Raw genomic sequence first — 16119 nt, 5'->3', positions numbered from 1 at the left:
CAATCTTACTTTCTCTCTCTCAGATTTCACTCCTAGAGCATCTGACATCATGTACCTCACTCAGGACATGCGTTGGGCTTCCTCTACCATAATACACCGATTGCATAAAACACGGATTGCTGTAAAACTCGTCAATGGCAGAGAAGCGTTTTCTCTCATCAATGGCAGGGAAAGAGTTTAACGAAATCATTTATCGACTTGACGCACATCATAATACCAGCCATACATGTAAAACTCAAATAATGTGTTTCAATTCGGTCATGTCCAGTGGCCGTCATCCTTAAACTAAACCCAATTATTGCTTTTCTGTCTGTTCAATTGCTCCATTTGTTATATGTTTGCTCTCACTTTCTTTTGCAGTGTCATTTGCGTGCGTCAAATGCACGAAACGCCCAATTCGTGCCACAGGATGTCTAATTCCATCTCCGCATTGCCTTCACATGTAAATTAGTTATTGCACAGGCTGCAAGACAATACAACACCGTTTATGCAACGTTTATAAGTCTTGTAAACAATTCATTGTACTGTAAACTGAAATAAATGTAATTCGATTATATGGTTTGGAATTGGATATTTATAAGATTTACATTTTTTGCGACTATTTTGCATTTAAATAAAGAATTTCGCAGGATCGCAAAAACTTTGACTTTTTGTTGATTTTTGCGTTGGATTCTCCGATCCAAAAATCGCAAAAAACAAACTAGGGGGGTCTGAGTTTGCATGTTATCATTTTTAACCCATTCAGCGAAACTCCAGGTTTGGCAGGAACACTTGTAGTTTATCCAAGCATAAATAATAACATTGGATTAGACCTTTCTAAAATCTAAATAATAATAACTTTTCTATTTAAAGCTTGACTCTTTTGTAGTTGCATCATCTAACAAGATCAACGGAAAAAGAAAAGTATATATTTTTTTCTAGGTTAATATGGCTGGAAATTGTACTCTCATTCCACTGTAAAAACCAAGGAACTATGTTGCTGTACCATTGCGTATGCAATACCTTCATCGTGCCTGCTGCATCCATTGCATGGCAGCAAAGTTTCTTGGTTATTACACAAGAATGAGTACAGTTCCTAGCCATCGACCTAGAAAATAGTAACTTTTCATTTTCTGTTTGGTCTTTGTAAACTATATATCCACAAACATGTTAAGCTTTAAATATATGAAAGTTATTTCGTAATTTTTGAGAGATGCTAAGCTAACAAATGCAATAGCCAAACTTGGAGATCGGCTAAATGGATTGAGTAAATGTTAAAAACTGTTTAATTCTGGTTATTGTAAAACGATCCTATTTCCAAAAACTAAGCTAATTTTTATTCAAATGTATTTATTTGCGAAGTTCTATCAATTATATGTAGTAATTTTAGCTATAATTTTAGATATTAATTTCTTTTTACTTACAAATCTCCCAGTTACAGTTTTTCTCTGTTTTCAAATTTATAATTTGATAGCACACTAGAAGGTTTTGTGGATTTAGAGGGCAGATATGTTTTTGATTTTTATACTCCTGTTACAGTATATGTGTAATTCCGCAAATCGCCCAGGTCGGACATCAGCCAGGTCTTCCTTTCGTATTGTGAATTCAGCTGGTATTCATGAAGGCCCCGAGGATACACAAAGTCTCAGTCAGACTCTTTGCTTTTCCTTCTGCTCTGCTCCGGTAATCCTTAAAAGAGAAACGGAAACACTTAATGCAGGGTCAGTCTTCAGCTCCGGGAAAGAAGGCCTCTCTAAATCTGCAGCTGAAGAACGGATTCAGGCGCGGGATTGTTAGGGATTGTGCCAAAGCAGGAATGACTGTAGGTGATCAGACTGAGTTAGAAGTTGACGTTATGGAACAGGTCAACGTTGCAAATCAGAGAATGATCTCAGCAGTCCTTTGTACCTTCTGGAGGCCTTCCAGATGCCATTTACCACATTTTAGAATAGCTATATATAAATGAAAATAATAGTTTAAAAAAGTTGGCTTAAAAATGAAATGTTGGGTTATTTTAGCTAGATAGCTAGCTAACTTTACTATTCTGACAGATTAAACGACATTTCTACATGTACATTTAGATTTCATAGTGTAATCCATGACCATGTGAAACATCGTTCACAACGTTCAAATGAAAAAGCTCATGTTGGTGGAATTCGAAAGGTTCACTTACATAAAAACCGCAACGTTTGAGCCAGGTCTCAGTTTTTCGTATTGTGAAACATCCACAAGCGAAGTCCTTGAAGCCCCAAATATGCAGCGGCCAAAAGATACACTGGTACGATTGAACATAAATATGCTCGGCAGGCAGTTAATCTGTCAACTTCTTGGTGTTATTCATTCTCGGGTTAGTCTGTAGTCAGTAATGTAGTAACGTCTCTGCTGTGACCACGGCCCATAAATTTTCACAGTTTAGAGCTGGCTGTTAATATAGAGCTGTGTAGCAGTAGAGTTGGTAATGGTTTCCATAAGCCAGTGTTGGAATTCAGTAAATCAAAGCCAAGGTAACGGCTAACAGCTAGCAGCCCGTATTGTCTACCCTGTCGAGGAGGTTTCACTCATGAGGGTTGTCTCCAAACCATCTCCGGTTTCATAGCTGGCTTCACTAAAGACACCGAGGATGACAGGATAATTAGCATGTTGTGTTCAGAAACCTTGTTTTGCTTTGAGCAGAGGTGGTTGCTTCGCTTTTACTGTAAAACAACTTCATCGAATCAACTGTTTTCTGACAGCACTGGAGGTCATAAACAGAACATGGAAGAGCAATAAATCTTGGGACACCAGAGGGTTTTTCTACCCCTGACAGACATGGCATAGCCAAGTTGGACGTTTCATGCTAAGTGAGCAACTAGGGGCCAAAATCCACAGAAACTCTTGCCAGAGAGCAAAAGAGGGTACCCGGTCTCCAGCCTCAGCAGTGAACATTACAACCAGAGGAGGCCACAAACTTGGTGAAAACCCAATGGAGCAGGGCCCTACGCTCAGATTTCCTATGGAAACAGGCCTGTGTTCTACTGCCGTCTCCACTGCAGACATAAAAGCAAACATACTGAAGGGTTATGCAAACATCTTGGTCATATTGAGCTTGTTCGAAATTATGAACACGCCTCGATGGTCGACGTGTGAAATGCAGCACACTGCGGTGTCACTTCTCTTTAATGAAAGGGAAACAGGAGTTTGTTTGGTTTAGAAACCTGACAACCCTCATCCTTCCAAGATTTGTTGACTTTCCATGAATCAACCTGGGTTTTTTCCTCAGACACCTTTATGGACGGTGTGAAGTCTTGAAGTATGCCTGCACTTCACAGAACATCATATATGTTATGAAGCTCTGGAGCAGTTTCTTGACATGCAGACTACATTTATGGATGATATTAAAACAGCAAGCCATGTGTAATCCTGCAACTCCTGTTAAGGTGCCAACGAAAATGTGCGCACAATAAAAGCGAGCCCAAAACAAAAGAGTTATGTTTAGAGTGACCGTACTTCTGGGGCTCGCTGAAGGGTAAGAGCCATAGTAATTAAGCTGTTAGCCCAGCAATGAGCTGCTTTTTTCTTTGCCTGGACTGGAACCTCTCCTGCAGGAGTGTTAAACTGTGTACATTCTCAGATCAAACCACCCCGCCGACAGCTTCAAAGAGCTGACAGGCCTGAAAATGCCAGTCATGTGGTGAACGGATGAGCAGGGGCTGTAACTGGAGCAGAAGGGCCACAGATTTCCAGCCATCGTTTTCATAACACGTGACTTCAGATGTTTGCCTTCCATTTTGGAAATATCGATAATCTGATAATAAAAAAAATCTGCAGATTTATGTGGAATAATTTTAGGAGTATCATAACTAAATACCATCTAATTACTAATAAAAATAATTTTTTAACTTTAATGTTTACAAAGCAAATCCAATTAGATCTACTTATTTGGTAAACAAAGCATGTCTCATATAATATATGCTAAAAGACAGAAAATATAAAACTTTACCAACTGTATTGTAAATAAATGGTGAAATCGTAGAGGCTTCTCAACACCCCGTTTCTGCACGGAACAAAACTGCTGCAAATAAAAGTTTTGCCTACTGTGCGTAAGTTTAAAGTCTCCATAATCCGGAAGCTGCGATCAATATTCTTTCCGTAACGTAACAGTTCCTAGAGAAACAGAATATTAAATGAGCAAACAGTCGGCGTGGCTTGTTTCGGATATAGTAGGCGTTTCATTCAGAAAGATGGGAAAAGGGGGTTTAGAAGAGTTACTACAACCTAACAGACTCCTCCTCCTCACTATTCCTGTTTGTTGTCAAAACTGACAGTTGGAGCAGCATTAGCCACGGCTAATACCTCAAACTACTTGGGCTGTTACTTAACTAAGGGCTGTTCACGTTGCGTCTTTTGTACACTTTCACTTTCAAGTCCAAAGAGAAATGAACTATTGTGTTTTTGATTATTATTTTGTGCTGTACTACTTAGTTGCAGAGCAGCAATAAATAAGACTTTAAAATATGAGTAGCCATGTGACATACTAAACTAATAGTGTTTTGATGTAAATTAACGAATGCATAATAATCGTTATAACCATGAATATTCCTATAGACTATAATCGTACAACCAAAATCTATAATCGCTGCATCCCTACCTCAGACTTTACATTAGCCCCTTTCACACAGTGATACCGGTAAATATCCGGAAAAATTCCGGAACGACTTTACCGGTATATTCAAAAAAGCGCTGTTCACACAGGCGAGGACGTTACGGAAATTTTCCGGAAAAGAGCATTCACACATCCATTCCAAAATACCGGTAAATTCTGACATCATTCACCACAAATGAGCTTTAAACGGCTGCGCTTGTATTTGTAAACATTTTACTAAATTACAAACTCTGTGGATGATCAATATTGTGAACAACTTTCGCAGGATCACTTTCGCATGTCGAGATGTCCATAATATGTGCGTGTACAGGCGCTCACAGGCTGTTTCACAGGCACACGCAAAGCTTGAAGATAAACAAACAACGGCTTATCATAAGAATCTCATCGATGATTATTTACACAGTTGGCATTAAGAAGAACATATCAACGTGATCTGACTAACTTCTAGCAGCTAAATGTGTCTGGAAAAATATTCAAAGGCTTTTATTCTCAAACCGCGCAGACGTAAATGCGCCTGACTGTTGTGATTGGCTAAAGCAGACGTCTCACGTCAGCACGTTCTAGACGTGCACGCGCTTATTACGGTAATCTTCCTTCTGCATTCACACAGCGCAGCATTCCGGCAAATTGCCGGTAATGTTACAACTTCTCTTTCCGGAAAATAGCCAGAACGAATTTACCGGTATTTTCAAAAAGGACCGGCAATTTTCCGCAAAGGTCTGTATGTGTGAAAGGGGCTATTGTCAAGTAGTCGTGTCCTACACTGTAAAACCCAAAAAGGTTACTCAAACCATTAAAGGAAACCAATTGCAACAAACTATTTAAGTTCAAAAACTAATCCTAATGAGCACTGTGAACTCAATCTATTTGAGTAAACGAAGCAATTTGAGCACAGTTAAACCCAATAAATGAAGACAAGTCAATCCAACTGAGTACTATAAAACTCAGTAAGTTAAGGGAACTCAATCTGTTTGAGGATGTAGATTGCTAAAAACCATTTGGGTTAAAAAACTAATCTTTATGAGTACTGTAAACTTACTGTACTCCATTTATGTTGAAGTAATGAGGTATTTAATTAAGTAATAATGTGTACATTTTGAGTTAACTACTCATTTCATTTGATAAAGTTGACTGTTGGGTTTTACAGTAACAAAGTATAAATCAGTGAAAATGTTATAAGTATCAATTTCACCAAACTGACACTTATGTTTTGTGGTCCATAAGGGGTAAAATGTGTCAATAAATTAGATCATGAATCTAAATGACACATTTAGACCACAACTCTATGAAACTACATCTGTGGTAAAAACATGCTCTACACAACGTCGGTGCGTACATGACTTATCACTGGGCTTTGAAATGTCAACAGTTTGAAAAGCATCTAGTCAGCTTGTTTGTAGCTCGTTAACTTGAATAAGAACACAGCCGGATTAATGACAGAAACATCTGAAGGAAACTCTATCGCCCCCTTGAGTGCTAAGGTTTATTACCAGCCCTGTAATGCAAGAGCGAACGCCTGCAATGCGATGGCTATGTTCTCTTGCGTGTACTTGAGTAAACTGTTTCTGGCCTTAATCTGAAACTCAAATGTCTGTATTTGAAGGCCAAAATTATTTGGTTTAGGTGCTGAAGGATTAACAGTGATTGAATAAATGTGTGGTGGTTCCTTATTTTATAGATCAGAGTCTGGTATTTTGATAAGTAAATATTCAATTCTCCATTTCTCTTTGTCTCTCCAGATGACTCCAGCGCCGGGAGGGAAGGTGCCAGACCAGCTGGTGAAACCGAGTACTCCACTGACCTGACTGGAAAACTGGGTAAGGTGCTAGAGTCCTCTGATCCCCTTTGATCTCCTTCATTCCTGGTATTTATAATTGCTGCCCAGAAAGTCACTGAAAATATGCACCGCAGCTGCCAAGATATTTCATAAGCTGCTTTTCATGAATTGCAACTTTTAGTTTTACATTGCATTACAACTTTAAATAAAAACATGGAAAAGTTCAACTTTGAAAGACTAGACATTGTAAACATGCTTGGCTTTTCTTTTTCATTCCCAGCAGTTTGTAAAATGGTCATGAACCTGTTTGAAGAATATTTATAATAATGAAATATGAAGTGAGAGTTTTTATGAGATGCATGAGATGTTTTTTTGTTTTTTTTTTTGTAGTGCCGCAGCTCAGACTTTGTATTGTAGCATAGTTGCAGTGCTTTTGTCGTGGTGTAGCTGGAGTGATATTTAGTTATATAGTAATACTGATATTTCAAGAGTTCACAGTTAGATATTGCTTGATAATAATAGCAGGTTTGGCGTGCTGTCCCAGGAGAGAACCCTGAACTCGTCTGGTCAATGAGCATGTAAGGGGGTATGAGATCAGGTAGTTCTCGAGAGCTTCCCCTGGAAAAGGAGAAAAAGGGGCAGATGGAGTGGATGGGGGATTCTTCAAAAAATGAAAATAACCAAGTGTTAGATCACAGTCTCCACGCCAGATAATAATTGAATTAGAGACACTCTTATATCTCATATCAATGTAGAGGAACATTTCATGAAACACCATTAACATAAGACTAAACAATGAAAAAAGTACTAAATGCAAAGCAAGTAATAATCAATATAAAAAAAATAAAGAAAATCAAATCAATAATTGATTAATATAATAAATGATAAACAAATGAATTATACATATGAATCAAATTAAAATTAAAATAAAAAAATAATGGATAATTAAATTTAATACCCAAGATTTATAAATGATTATATAGCAAAAACTACACCATTTCTACACCAGCAAACAATTTTGTGTTCAATAGACGTCTAATAGACATCTACACGTACACAGTTTGGCTAAAAACAAGGCTAAACTTGTTTATTAAAAATCTAATATTAAAATCTAAGAATAGCACAAAACTAGACTAGTCGTCCGATAGACAGATTAGACATTTTATTTCTGTGATGACTAGTCTAGTTTTGGCCTATTTTTAGACGTCTATTAGATTTTCACTGACCTTGTTTTAGCCAAGACGACGATGTTCAGATGTCTATGAGACATCTATTAGACATCTGTTAAGACAAAAATGCTTGCTGGGAAGGCATTAATGATAGATAGACTATTTATAGGGAGTTTATAATGATCCGATTGGTTTACAAATGATTAAAGTTGAGAGATCAACTGCAATCAATTATATCACGTGCTCCTCTCGAAATGAGTTAGTGAAAGCTATGGAAATTACAAATGTAATACAGGAAATAGGTTAGAACCATTGTTATTGTTTACATCCCTCAAAAGGGTCTAAAGCTGGTATTTTGTAGCATAGCAGTAATAATATTTTGTTGTATATTAGTTGATTTGAATAATCACATTTGATTTAAACTGGCTTTCACCTCACAGTTCATCATTAAATCCCTAGTTGTAGTGTAATGGCACTTTTTGTAGCATATAAGCATTGACATTTTGTTGTTGCATAACAAAACTTGCCAAGGGTTCAACTCTAAGGAATTTTTCTACTAGCCTGATTATGTGATTATTATTTCACAGGTACATATTTAAATTATTTGTCAACAATAATGTCTTGAATCTAGAAATTTAATTTAAAAAAATTTAATAAATGTATTATGAGCAAAATTCAAAGTGTTATGTAAACAAAACGAGCAGTATAGAAAATATGCATGTATTTTATTGCCAAACAAAAAGTGTCTGACTTGCCAATCTGAGGAAAAACTGCAAAACATCACTTTTTTTTTTGGTCATATTGAAAATGTCTGCTTCAAGACATAACAAACACCACTTTTTTAGTCTCATAATTTGATGTTATTGTCTCTTCGCTGTACTGGATGTTACCAGGTTACGGAACATACTCACAACATCCAATCAGATATGAGGAATCGAAAAACAATATGGTGTTTACGACTTCACAGAGAAATAGTAGCAAGCAAATTAAACTTTAGTGACAAGGCAGCACTTGCCCAACCGGGCCAGTAACGATCCTGTCTACTGTCCCGAGCATCTCGCACGCTGGCCCCAGGCCATCGGGCAGTCTTTATTGTTGAGCCTTGCTTGCGGTTCTGTTGTAGCGGAGTATTAGTGATTTAGCATAGCCGAGCTTGCTGTTTTATTATAAATGACTAGCAATGTGTGTAGCATATGCGGTTTTGTTGTAGCATAACAATCCAAGTCAATCCAGGTTTGATCTGTATATCCTTATGGAAAAACATTATCAATTGAATACCTTACAAAGTGTTTGGACAGCACTTATATGCTTCTGTGTTTCCACATGTGGTTGAATCTTCCCAGATAGGCTACTGACAGGTAGTCGTGTGGACTGCGATTGGACATTAACAGTGATGGTGTAGCAGTGAAATTCTGATGAAGCACAGTGACACATTGTTTTGTTGTAACGTAGTTTTGCTGTAATATTGTAGCATCAAGTTTGCTGTTTTATTTTAGCATATTGGAGTAACATCCCTGCTAAAAAATCCAGCTTAAACCAGCCTAGGCTGGTTGGCTGGCTTTAGCTGGTCGACCAGGCTGGTTTTAGAGGCGTTTTGGCCACTTCCAGGCTGGTTTCCAGCCATTTCCAGCCTGGTTTTAGCTGGTCAGGCTGGAAAATGACCAGCTAAATCCAGCTAAAACCAGCTTGACCAGCCTGGTTTAAGCTGGACATAGCTGGTTTTGGCTGGGCTCCCAGCCTGGCTAGGCTGGTCAAGCTGGTTTTAGCTGGATTTAGCTGGTCATTTTCCAGCCTGACCAGCTAAAACCAGGCTGGAAATGGCTGGAAACCAGCCTGGAAGTGGCCAAAACCCCTCTAAAACCCGCCTGGTTGACCAGCTAATACCAGCCAACCAGCCTAGGCTGGTTTAAGCTGGATTTTTTTTCAGCAGGGATGGCAGTGACGAGTCTTAGAAACCCTTATTAGCATATTAGCATTTGGTTTAGCATAGCAATACTTGCTTTTTTTGTGGCTTATCTATTTTATTTTTCACAAAAGGGTGGGCATTTTAACCTAAATGTCGACTTTTATTCTCATTCACTTACATAGATTTTTAGTCAGATTTAAAGAGCATTATGTTGCTTGATACTGCAAACTTTTGTTTATTTTTTTAGCATAAAAATATTTTGTAGCTTATTAATGTTGAAATTTGGTGTAGTATACTGTTGCAGCACCTGCCATTTTGTTGTAGAGTAGGTGGACTTGCTGATTTGTTGTTGCATAGTAATGGTACAGTAACATTTCACTGTAGCATAACTGCAGTGCTGTTTTGTAGATTGGGGTGAGAATTAACTTAAGAGCCTTCCAGTCTTTCACAACATGACAACTGTACATGCTGTTTGCTAGAAGAGCGAAGGTGATCCAGGTTTGATCTGTATATCCTTATGGAAAAACATGTGGCAACTGAATACCTCACAATGTGTTTGGACAGCACGTACCATCCGTCATTCACATGTGGCTGAATCTTCCCAGATACTGACAGGTAGCCGTGTGGTCTGGGATTGGACAGTCCCCATTCCATTTCCTGTGTCCCGATGCTCCCTGGAGTCACAAACTCCTGCCTCTGGAGCCCAGTGTTTGCTTTGGTAATTGCATTTGACAAGCCAAAGAGCAGGCTATTTATGTGAAGCGTGAGGGGGGAAGCATTCCATTCCCTCAGACGACTGCCATCTGATTTGATATCGCTAAACTCTGCGGTGTTCAACGAGGGCCTGACCTGCTTGTTTTTGTACTGTGGGGTTGTGGTAGTTGCGATGGCTGCTGGTGGGAGATGCTTAGTTCACTGTTGTATTTGCCTTTACTGTGTTTGTTCAGAGTCTGCTGCGAGCGCTAACAGTCAGCAGGGAGCTATAGAGTCAAACTACAGACGAGCTGCTGTTTGCTTTGTCTGATTGCATTCATGGTGTGGTGCTTTGCTCAGTAAATTTGCCCACACAAGAACTGCATGTCCACTCTCTTATGCTTTATTTTCTTTGTAATCTTAGCAGGGTTGTGTAAATTCTGTTGATGAAGCAGCCTTCTTTTTTTATTTAGGGAGTTAATTGTAAAAAGCAGTAAGCATGGTATTTAAATGTGCATTAAAAAAAAATTACTAAATGAGTTGGCTATGGAAATTGCTATATAGTCGAGATGCAACTATTAGGCTATTTTATATATATATATATATATATATATATATATATATATATATATATATATATATATATATATATAAATATAAATTAGAGTTAATTTAAAAGTTTATATAAATATTTATGGGTGGCACAGTTAGCACTGTCCCCTCATAGAAAGAAGGCTGCTGGTTCCAGTCTCAGCTGGATCTGTTGGAGTTTTTATGTTCTCCCTGTGTTCGCGTGGGTTTCCTCAGATTTTTCCATTTCCCTCACAATTGAGAGACATGCACTAAAGGTGAATGGACTGTTTGACCGTAGTGTATTTGTGTGAATGTAAAAGTCTATGGGTGTTTCCCAATACTGGGTTGCAGCTGAAAGGGCATTTGCTGTGAGAAAACAAATGCTGGATAAGTTGGTGGTTAATTCCACTTTGGCGAACACTGATGAATAAGGGGACTAAACTGAAGGAAAATAAATTAATAAATATTTGTCAACATATACATTAATTCATTCATTTTCTTTTCAGCTTAGTCTCTTTATTAATCCAGGGTCACCACAGTGGAATGAACCGTCAACTTATCTAGCATTTGTTTTACGCAGCGGACGCCCTTTCAGCTGCAACCTAACATTGGGAAAATATCAACATAATATACTGTATACTGGCTATTGGACTCCAAATATTAAGAATTAAATGTAATCGAATATAAAGAATTATTGGATAGAGTTATTATCAGTCATTAAATAAAGGGTTGAGGAGTTCAGATGCAAAACCTCTAAGTCTGAAATTGTCCTCAAAAATTAGCATTTTTATTCAGGTTTGTGTGTGTAGATTCAGTAATATCACTTTTATGGCAAAGAATAAGTCCTTTTCCTGGTCTTTAAAGTGAAATATCTCACCATAAACAAAAGGAGGCTGAAAAAAATGTTCATTTTTAAAGGAAATTTCAGACAGCACTTAGAGGTTTTTGCATCTGAACTCTTCAGTTATGAATTATTAGCTTTCAAATAGGAAGGGTTTAAATTCCTATATCAGTGCTTCCTTAAAATCTATTTAATAAACAAGAATATTTTGAAGACACAAAACATTGAGGACAATTATTTTTGAAAACCATGTCTTTATGCAAAACTGTACATCTTTTTTATGCTAAGCAAATTGTGAAATTGGTTTGCATTTTATTTTTATTTTTTTGTTCATTTATTCTAAATGAATATAGTTTTTAGTATTTCTATAAGTTTTTTCACCAAAGCACAAGACATTCAGTGAAGCATATACTACAATACTACATGAACAGTTGTAATTCATAAAGATTACTATTAAAGATATTAATAATTATTGATAGCTTTATACAGTGCTATGCATGTATGAGTGGACCCCACAGATGTCTCATTTAAAGCAATATTTTGTATAGGAGGCTTTACAGTAAAATATTTTTGCTTATACGTTAGATTTGTCAGTATCAAAGCCAAAACTGGAACTAATCCAACAAAAATAATCCAAACATTACTATATCCAAATTAATATGTTGGAAAAAACTATTGAATAAAAGTTTCATAAATAGAAAAAAAAAAAAAAAAAAAAGAAACAAAACTTTTATTTATTTTAATTTTTTTTGCAATAACTAGTTTGAAGGACCATGAAACCCCCCTCTTTTGTTTTGTTGAAGTCTATCTCAGAATTAAAGAAAAAAAACAAAAATGCTAAATGATGGGCATGGAGTGCTACAAGCAGAGGGAAGAGTAGGCCCGGCCGGCAGAGAAGGGGAGAAAGAGGGGAGTCAACAACTGTTGAACAACTGACACAAACTGTGAGGAGACGCATGATTTTATAGTTTACAAAGTTAAAATGCAAAGAAATAAACAGTAATTTAATGTCCTGCTGCATGTCGTCACCTCAATTATAAGGTTCTGACATTTTGAGTTATTGACATTCTTATTAAATGACAACTTCTTTACATTGTGTGATGTTTTATATAAGCTGTTTACATTTTAAGACTTCTTATTTAAAAAAGAAAAAGTCACACACATACTACTGTTTGCTATATGTAATGCAAAAACTTTGAAGCTCCATATCTCAAAGTCATTCAGAACGCAGATAGAACCTTGTAATTCCAAGGTGACGATGTGTTATTCGTGTTGAACACTATAAATGAGGACTCCTCCTGAATCCCCGGGTCGGAATACAGACACAGTGGATAGCAGTGCAGCAGGTCTCTTGCCCTGTCTATTTCAACCATTAGCCCTGCTGGTAATATGGAGGATTTTAAACATAGGCGAACAGCAGCACGGATATAGGCGATGTGTCTGAATAATTAAATTGATAAAAGACAAAGTCTGCCGTTCTCTAATTCTTATACAGCTTTCCTGACAGAAAATGCTTGCTGAACACAAACAGCTTTGCTGCATGGGCCCTGACAGGATCACAGGGAAAAACACGCAACACACCCCGTGGATCATGGAAACAAACACATATGACCTTTCATGAATGGCTAAATACTGCGTGCCGTATGATGACCCAGTCATTGGGTCTCACAGCTTGGTAGGTCTCCATTGCCTTCAGAAAGCATGTGCTCTCATGAGAAGCAGGCTCTTCTCATGGGATAAGAAAATTCAGCTATTAATAATAATGAGAAACCGACACATCATCATTCCACTAGCAGATTTGCGCTACATTGCCGATTTTGATCTCGCCACCAAAATTAAACCCGGGAAATTAAATTAGCTGACAAAAAAAATAAAAATAAATAGAAAAAATATCCAGTTTTCCCACAATTTAAGCTGACAGGTGCTTACATTGTCTTAACTGATGCTCAACACATACAAATCTGTTAAAACCTCAAAAAAAGGAGTCCAGGGTATCTTAAACCTTTAAATTTCAATATATATTTTCAAGAGGAGGTGTGCTTATTTATACTGAGAAGTGTATAAAACAAAAAGGATTTTATTAGAAATCCTTTTTCAGTTTAGAGTGAAATATGAACAGACATGCTTTTGACAAGCATAGAAGATTTAACAACTAGACATCTCACTAAAGCAGGCGGTAAACCTGAGAAATCTGATAGAAACCTGTTCCATTCAGGTTTCAAGTTGCCGTCTAAACATTCTCACCTTTTTTTCCCTCTTACTTTGTAGTGCGGCCTCGCTTCACACAGCCAGCCAAAATGAGAAAGCGTGTGATTGCCCGCCCAGTGGGCAGCTCCGTGAGGCTCAAGTGCACAGCCAGCGGAAACCCCAGACCGGACATCGTCTGGCTGAAGGACAGCAGGCCTCTTACACCCGAAGAAGTGGGCGAGGGACGGAAGAAGAAGTGGACTCTCAGCCTGAAGAACCTGACGCCCGAACACAGCGGCAAATACACATGTCATGTGTCCAACCGCGCAGGAGAGATCAACGCTACCTATAAAGTGGAAGTCATCCGTGAGTCACACACATCGGCTCTTTCATGTTCTGCTGGAATGCAGTGCAATTCTTGATGAATCACTGATATAGCGTAGATTGAACATGCAGCAACAGTTTAAGAGTATTGCTCATTAGCTGGATGCTGTTAAAAGAGGTTTAACAGCTGTATGGCAGGCTGACAAAGATTTGTGTTTGGAAGAATTGACTCAGTCACTCATCGCTAACAAACAACATTAGCATTTTATTCGCAGCACTAATGCACTAAAGCACCAAAAGAGATGTCAGTCGATTACTAATCAATGAACTAAGGGATACTGTGCATAGATACACAGCTATGGAAGTCAGCATGAACTAGAAGTTGTTGAGACTTATTTCAGTATGTTGATGTACTGTACATCCATCTGAACAAACTATAATGGGGGGCGGGGTTTCCTTTTGTGAATCTTTTCCTCAGAGCAAACTAATGGTAAGATGGGTGTGGTTAAGAATACTGTGGCTGAAGCTGTTAAACCGGCGTCAACATAAAGACCACCACTCCAAATGCTGAAGCTAATTGTCGGTTGATTGAAGATTATCAAACAGATTTTTTCCATAGTTCACATTAAGAATAACAATGTGAGCTAGCAAAATAAACATTGTAACTTTGATTTGACAAGTGCTTTAAATTCTAAGTTCTCTGAATGTACTAGATGTATTAGCTATAGGTATAAATATAGAGTAATTCTTCAATATTTATTCAGTCTGTAAAAGCACAAATATTGTCTTTCAGAATATGCCAGAACAAGGTTCCACTAAAGTATTGCTTTCTTAACTCTACTGAAGTTAAAATATTGCTATTGTTTGTTATCTATGAACTAGATTGTCAACAGATGTTGGGGTGGGGGGGTGGAACGTATAACCCAGTAAAAAGCAACATAAAATAGTTCAAATATTGGTCCATAATCTGGCCTCACAAATACTAAACAACTGAAAACTAAAATCCAAACTGGACTCCAAGCGCTTTAAAGAAGAGTTATTAGTTGTCGAGGTCATGTAACCTTTGAGTGGATAGTTTGATTTAGTACAGACTGAAGAGATAATACACCAAAAAATGTGGTTCTTAACTCTTATTTCTGTTAAACACAAAATAAGAATTTAATTGTTTCTACTTTATTGACATCTCATCAGACAATGCTTCTCCATCATTGACAAGTTTTTAGGCCGTCTGTGTTTTATGTGTATTACGATAAGTGAAAGGTCCTGAATGAGTTACAGTCCCGGATACAAAATACAAAGACTCTGAATCTAATTGCTCATGTTTCAATTATCTTAAATCACATAAAACAAAAGTCAGTGTGTGAGAGACACCTAAACAGACACACAATTTACTGTAACTCCTCTTAAATATACGCATATGTCCTTGTATATTCAAATGTAGCAATACCAGTCAATGTTGGTCCCCATGAGGAAAATGGGGATGACATATGTGAAATGCAGATTGTTTACTGTGAGGGCTAGGGGTAACGTTTGGCAAAGGGGAATATGATATACCAACAAGATCTCACAGCAATTTGTAACTTTTTGATTCAGTGGTTAATTCATATGAATTTGTAGAATCTCATTTACACAATTTAGTGCAATTTAATTTCAAATTCAGTATATGAAAAATGTTTTAATTTTCAAATTAAAATCTCGCCAGTGTTTCCTGATATATAAGGTATTAAAATGCACGGAAAGAGTCTTAAAGTTTTAAAAGGTATTGAACTGCACTCTCTGATTCCTGTATATACTCTGTAACATATATTCATAGCAGAAAATATTCTAAAAGAATCAAATTTAGTTTAAAAAAAAAACATTGGCAGGGGAAGTGTTAAAGAATGTTGAAAACCTTAGCTATTGACATTCATTGTAGGAAACAATACTATCAACATTTTTCAAACTATTTTTGTAATAAATTTAAAACCCACTCATAAAGGGAAGAGGGAACTGGCGAATAGGCATGGGATGACAACAGGTTTTAAGGTT

The 16119-nt window shown here is 37.3% G+C and overlaps 1 protein-coding gene and 1 long non-coding RNA gene across 8 annotated transcripts in view; one reads left to right on the top strand and one right to left on the bottom strand.

Annotated features, from left to right (window-relative positions):
• LOC141377491 (uncharacterized) overlaps positions 1 to 16119 on the bottom strand; it is a 61329-nt gene that overhangs the window by 17036 nt on the left and 28174 nt on the right. Inside the window, exons 1-2 of one of the 6 annotated variants that reach the window (XR_015507300.1) lie at positions 2153 to 2582; positions 1404 to 1668 (exon numbers count right to left, since the gene is read on the bottom strand). The exons of 1 other annotated variant lie outside the window; for it this stretch is intronic. This is a non-coding gene — a long non-coding RNA (uncharacterized LOC141377491). Of the gene's footprint in view, positions 1 to 1403; positions 1932 to 2152; positions 2583 to 16119 lie in introns of those variants that run through there. 4 more of the 6 variants (XR_015507299.1, XR_015507302.1, XR_015507301.1 and 1 more) reach the window with 4 other exon arrangements.
• The window catches only part of fgfrl1a (fibroblast growth factor receptor like 1a), a 119570-nt gene that overhangs the window by 97744 nt on the left and 5707 nt on the right, over positions 1 to 16119 (top strand). For both annotated transcript variants that reach the window (NM_200376.3, XM_087280280.1), the window contains 2 exons: positions 6361 to 6438; positions 13849 to 14133. In NM_200376.3, the coding sequence (NP_956670.1) occupies positions 6361 to 6438; positions 13849 to 14133 (363 nt within the window). The remainder of the gene's footprint in view (positions 1 to 6360; positions 6439 to 13848; positions 14134 to 16119) is intronic.

The sequence above is a fragment of the Danio rerio genome, chromosome 14 (genome assembly GCF_052040795.2).
Source record: "Danio rerio strain M-AB ecotype USA chromosome 14, GRCz13ab, whole genome shotgun sequence".
Lineage (NCBI taxonomy): Eukaryota > Metazoa > Chordata > Actinopteri > Cypriniformes > Danionidae > Danio > Danio rerio.
Note: the sequence above shows the minus strand (reverse complement) of the source record. Positions and strands in the feature narration are given on the sequence as shown.